At 41.4% G+C, this 6,632-nt stretch overlaps 1 protein-coding gene across 1 annotated transcript in view; it reads right to left on the minus strand.

Annotated features, from left to right (window-relative positions):
- Positions 1 to 6,037, minus strand: part of LOC145453554 (microfibril-associated glycoprotein 4-like) — a 29,503-nt gene extending 23,466 nt beyond the window's left edge. The window contains exons 1-4 of the mRNA XM_080331521.1: positions 5,500 to 6,037; positions 5,163 to 5,296; positions 5,010 to 5,106; positions 4,311 to 4,407 (exon numbers count right to left, since the gene is read on the minus strand). Coding sequence (XP_080187647.1) covers positions 4,311 to 4,407; positions 5,010 to 5,106; positions 5,163 to 5,296; positions 5,500 to 5,695 — 524 coding nt within the window. The 5' untranslated portion in view covers positions 5,696 to 6,037. The remainder of the gene's footprint in view (positions 1 to 4,310; positions 4,408 to 5,009; positions 5,107 to 5,162; positions 5,297 to 5,499) is intronic.
- Positions 6,038 to 6,632: the final 595 nt, after the last annotated feature.

The following is a 6,632-nucleotide window of genomic DNA, read 5'->3' on the forward strand; positions in this document are numbered from 1 at the left end:
TACTACTGAAATGGTATTGTTAAGACATGGGGTGATTGCTTCATGAATGTAATCGATTGCGATTACGCTTATTCCTGAGTCTCGCGATTACGATTACAGCAAAATAAGGAAGTAGTCGATTACGATTATATTGGGAAAGTAATCACGATTACTCACGATTACATTGATTTTGCTTCTTACAATTTTCTTTGGACACATATTGGATTATAATGTAACGATTGTGATGAAAATGCCTCACGAGAGAACAACTTTCTTTTTAAATGAGACGTCATGACGTCATTTGCTGTTTACGTCATAATATACCCCTTGCTCAACTTTATAGCTGGTGCTTTCTTGCACCCAACGATTTGCATTCCAGCCAGTGCCATAATAAAACCTCTCAAGAGGGTAGAGAGCAAACTCGAAGGGGACACAAAATTATTTCGTAAATCGACATAAATTATAGGGATAGTGTGAACCTCTGTAAGGTTCAGGTTCTTGTGAACGCGAACGTGAACCTAATGACGTCACGTGACGTCATATTGATAATCCCAACCGTATATTTCAGTGAAGTGATAGCCTATATTAATGTGCACGATACCTAGCGACGACTCGGTCCACATAATGCCGCAATGCTGAAGTAGATATTGACGTGGCCAAATGTATCAACTGCGGCAATCAAATGATATAATAATCCAATAAGATCAATATCTTCCGTCGCTTTGCCAACAATTTCGACGAGGACTTGCAAGGTAATATAAGCTTACACCATTCCGGTCCCGGTCATTACCGCGTCACGTTACACCAAGGCATATGCAGTTTCGGTGAGCATGCGACTTCACGCTACCAAGGAAAGACCTTAGGCGAGACTTTGTGTATGTATCCATTGTCCATAACCGCGCTGGATGGGCGAATATCCATGTCCTCTCAATCTGAGCCCACAATACAAATGTCCCCCAGCGCACCCACAGAGGAAATGCACCCGTGCAGAAATGACAATCTGTGTGTGCGTCTCAGGAAAGATTTTCTTTAGATTTCTGATAGTCTGCTACGTTTAGGCGACTCAAATATGTCTTGACTATAGCAGACGGGAGGCCACGAATTGGGTCCGCCCGATAATTTTATAATTAATTAATTTTCAAATACATCACATTCCCCTGCTCGACCGGTATATCGGATCAACTGGCTGAGAGGGGATCAAAAATCATCACCAAGGCATCAAAACGTGTCGTCCAGTTGTGGCTAAATTCCCGCGAGTAAAAGGGGTCAGGGGGACTTCGCCCGCAAGAAGTTTGATTGATCATCCTGTGGGGCCCCGAGACTAACGTTTCTAGTATGACGTACTGTTTTGGTCCTAATTCTAGCTCCAACCCACGCTAGCATAGTAAGCGAATAGCTATGGTGGCAGATCCAAATGTTGGCGAATTGCGAAATTACGATTAATGACCGTTTCTAGTAGGGCCATATGAGAATGAGCTAAAGTGAACATAAAATTCGTCCTACAATCCAGATATTGTGAACTGCCGCTACGAGTAACGGCAAATAATAACTTGGTTACGCGTCATGCAGTTGATATTTAATTCTTCGATGTGGCAATCGTCATGTTCAATTTGACGAGTACAAAATTTCAAATCTTTGTCCGGTGTACGTAAGCCTACTCCTCGTCAAACAGTAACAGTCAAACTATGGATTACTAACCTACGGATAGATACGCAAGTCCCGTCATTACGCTCCGGCAAGCAGTTACACTTATTGCTGATAAATCTAAAAGCAGCATGATTGGTGGTGTTATAACTTGCGACCCGTGGGGTGAAATTTAATGAAACTGGTCTTAATCGAGAGCTACTACTCGCACTGATTCTGAGAATACAAATTAAAATCTTGTCAGGGAAATGGAACCACGTCAAAACATCCCTCAAAGTCTGAAAATCAGCATTGCTCTGAATAATGGCTTCACGAAATTGGCCATTGTTATGTTCATCGTGTTGCGGTGGTGCCATTGTTTGAAAAATGACGATTTTCAGATTTTGAGGGCTGTTTTGAGGTGGCTCCATATCCCCGACAAGATTTTGATTTGTATTTTCCGAATCAGTGCGGCAGTAGCTCTCGATTAAGACCAGTTTCATTACATTTCAGCCCTCGGGTCGCAAGTTATAACTCCACCAATTATGCTGCTTTTAGATTGCTCAGCAACAAGTGTAACTGCTTGTCGGAGCGTAACTACGGGACTTGCGTATCTATCCGTAGGTTAGTAATCTATAGTCAAACTGCATGTAACTAAGCATAACCAAACATCAATACCTACGTTACCATTTGAAACTATGCAAAGTTGTGATTATTATCCTCCTGCGAGGTAGTGGCTTCTGAGTTTATTGATAACCTGATATAAGGCATGGCGGGAGTACAAGCACACAACTACATGTACAATTGTACATCGAATTGTTGCGCAATGACGAGCAAAGCCAATATTTGTGACATAATAATGTAGGGTTACCATACGTCCTCTTTTAGGAGGATTTGTCCTCTTTTTTGACTTTTTTGAAAGTGTCCTCGGAGGACGCCCTTTTGTCCTCTTTTTTGAGATTTTGTTCTCTTTTTAGAAAATTTAGGTCATATTTAGAGCAAATTGCGAGTGATATGCCGTAAATTAGCACAGCAGTTACGCTCTGGCTGGGCGCAAAGTTCACCTTTTTTTTCTTAGTCAACCACCCGGCAATGTAGAGGGAGAAAAGCTATTTCGGGTTCTGGGCGAGAAAGTTGACCTTTTTTTTTTAGTCAACCGATCACAAAGTGGGAAAAATTCACCGATTTTTGAGAATTCTTCTACGGTTTTGCAAGTCTCAAATTTCTGAAAAAGTGTCCTCTTTTTACATTTGCAAAATATGATAACCCTATAATAATGGGCAGTAGCATCTGCAAATCCGACGTTTCGAATGTACGTTTGAATGATCCTCCATCACAAATACATTGACCACAAACGAAATGATCACAGGTTACGTTGTCGTAGTAGTAGTAGTAGTAGTAGCAGCAGTAGTAGTAGTAGTAGTAGTAGTAGTAGAAGTAGTAGTAGTAGTAGTAGTAGTAGTAGTAGTAGTAGTAGTAGTAGTACTACTAGTAGTAGTAGTAGACTGTAGCACATTGCTATACAGTTAGTCGCGTATTTTATTTGCGGTTCTACGTGTGCATATTAAACTTTATATTCGTTAATTGATGCAAGATAAATGGCAAATTATCATGTCTTTCTCACAGCTAGCAAAATGTAATGACTTTGAATCGTCACTGATACTTCGAAAATTCAATTTGACTTGAATTCTGACTTGACTCGTCACTTGACTTGACTTCTCTTGACTCGAGTCATATCCAAAAACGAGTGACTTGACTTGACTCGAGTCACCTTCGAAAATCGATTGACTTGACTTGACTCGAGTCAAAATGTGAAATGACTCGAGATGACTCGTGACTCGAAGGTAGTGACTTGATCCCAACACTGCATCCTGGCATAATATCGCACACTCATGTCATCAGTCCTTGGACAGATAAAAAGTAATCGTTCTTTCACAAAGAAATCGATTGATATGTCAAATAGTCGATTATGATTACGATTACTTTGCATTTTTTCGAATGTAATCGATTGCTATTACGGTTACTTGAAAATGCTGTAATCGTCGTGATCGATTACGATCACTAATCACGATTACCCCATGTCTGGTATTGTTACATATTAATTTAGCTACTTCGCATTGTTTATTGAATATCATTTTGGTTTCTTGATGTGCTCGAGTTCAATTGCGGTGTAGTTAGAATGTAACACTTGCGAATCGTCCAAGACTAACTTATTGTGTCATTACCACATTACATCAAACATTGATAGCACTGTTTTGCGTCGTGAGTCCCCAATGTAATATGTCTCGCCCACCATTCGTGTGATTGTGCGCTTGAAAGAACGATCAGAAAATAACTCTCATGTTCCCTGACAAGAGAAAAACAGCATCGTCATATTATTCGGTGAAATCGCTCAGCGTGAATCTAATCACGAATGAGCGATTATGGTCAGAAATAGTAGGGCTACAAATTATGATTCGAAAAGTACGGAACATTCCATCCTGGACGGGGCGTTTTAGTATATACGTGACTTCTCCCTTCCTACGCCACTGCAGGTAAACACGTTTTCATTAGAGAGATGAATTTTAATTTCATTTAATTTTTATCAGTCATCTTTACCACTATAAATCTGAACCTAATGTTCACGAACGTTTCGCGGACCAGAGGTTGCCAACCACTGGTGAATTATGAAATGCACCGATATGCTAATATCAACAATTCCTATTCACCTGTATTTAGCAACCCAATAAACCCCATCTTTCGTGATCATTTTGATTTTCATCTCCATATTCCCGCCCTTAGTCATCTGATGCAAGGCTTCCAGGCCTGGAAAAAGTAGATTGCCAGCATATTAAAAACCAACATGCGCAGGAGCTCTTGGCGTGGACTCCAGTACTCCAGTAGTGCTAACTCTAAATTCACCCACTGTCAATTTACTTTGCCTTAGATCTCATGGATCGGGACCAATGGCTATGGCACCTCTGCGCAACCTCATAAAACAAGGTGAAATCGTTCAATGAGATGATTGATATCATGCAATTATGTAATTGAATAGTATATTCATATTGAAATAAACCCGAATGTTTCCGGCTGACACTCGTCAGGGGTAACCGTCAGCAACTAGTAGAGAATTGGAAAGAACATTGTATATCAACAATCGTATCACATAATATGACGTCAACAGCAATTATGTAACTAGACAACTAGACGACGTGCTGTTCAGTATGAATATTTCTGATGGCGAATCAAGCCTATTAGGTATAAGGATTTCACTTCCGATAGCTCGATTTACACGCGTTCTAATTAAAGAGTCGTGATTTAAATCACAAAAATATTTCCTTTCTCCTCATCCATGCTCTCATGACGTGTGGCTGGGCGCAATACATGAGATAAAATCGGCCACAAAACTTATATATAACGAGTCTTACCCAACCAATGATCTCCTTGCAGCTCGCCAAATCCATTCACGTAATCATCCCAACCTCTGTAGAAATTCACGTTTCCGTTCATTCTTCGCTGGAAAACCTTTTATTGAACCGAAAATGTATCATTTATGCACAGGATTTGCGCATTCAACTCACGGTCCAGTCTCCACCATCGTCGGTGACGTCACAGAACACATTCCTGACCCCGACCTCGGGAATGATCAATTTGAAGACACCCCCAGAGTCACTGGATGCTAATGCACAACTACTCCTGGTGATCATTTGAACAGCTAGAAATTAAAGAATATGAATAAGCCATTGAATCCGACTGCGGGTATATATGTGTAGAAGTCACCACCAGAGTCATTGCGTGCTGATGCTGATTCCAATTTACCGCTATTACAACAGCTCGCGTCGAACAGTTAAAGAACTAGACATCATCGAATTCATTTCATAAACGTCACTCGACGATTGTCAGCGACGGAAATCTTACCTTTCTTGATTTTTCTATCCATGATTTGTTCGATCGGAGTCATGTTAATTTCCGCCTGGGGGCCTGTATTCGCACACCATTGCTGGCACTGTTGGGTGACAATTCTTTTCAAACGCGAGGTTCGTGCGTTTGTTGCCAATGTTGGCGACATGTTGAAGGCAAATAAAAACATCAGGAAGGGGATAAGGAATTCCATCGAATGCTACAAAAGATGCAAAACTTCAGAAGTTAGAACCTAAGTAACAGATCAGGAACGTCTTAGTGAGATACCACGGTATATGCTCCTGTTATAAGGCCTCTGATGAGACTTGTATCAGATGTGACGTTTTGACCGAGCGAGATAGTGTAATGGTTATGCGTCCGGCTTCTCGAGCGGTAGGTCGTGGGTTCGATCCCCGGCCGCGTCATACCAAAGACTCGAAAAATGGTATCCGCAGCTATCCTGCTAGGCGCTCAGCAATCACGGATAGCATGGAGGAGAAAAAAAAACGGGGGCGCAGACTAGATGACCTCATGGGGCCGTATCGCAACTCCGTCGCCAAAGCATCTCGATGATGCAGGCGAGAAAGAATATCATATCTCTCTCTCTGACGCAAGTAGTGTAATTACCCGCTCGTGATTCGTAAAATACCGGAAACAAGAATGTTGCATTTCGGAAGTCAGAAACGGTGCATTTTGAGCTAGCTAGCGGTCGAAAATCGGCCTATGGAGCTTCGGAATAGCGTCATTGTGTTGCTTCATGGACGTGCATTGTGTATTTCGTCGAGCAATTACATTGTATAACGTGCATATGGTTGATTTTCCACGATCGGTTTTGAAAACAGGTGTTCAAGCGCGCAGTGACCTAAATGTAATGTGCAACAAATGACTCTGACATCCTGCCGAGACCAATAAATACCTGTGGTAAATGTGATACGGGGAATCAACGTTTGACAAGCTGCATGTATAGGATTAACCATGCACGCGTTAAAATGCACGGCCCTTGCGCCAAGTAGACATGATAAATCTACAATCGCTCAACACTCAACTGACTCTGCATGACAAAATTATTACGCGTGGATATACAATCACTGTGTTAATTTTCACATCCGAAATCCAGATGATCTTATCTCAACCGAATCCATGTGATATAT

The sequence above is a fragment of the Botryllus schlosseri genome, chromosome 13 (genome assembly GCF_051294905.1).
Source record: "Botryllus schlosseri isolate E-star chromosome 13, Bs_hap1, whole genome shotgun sequence".
Lineage (NCBI taxonomy): Eukaryota > Metazoa > Chordata > Ascidiacea > Stolidobranchia > Styelidae > Botryllus > Botryllus schlosseri.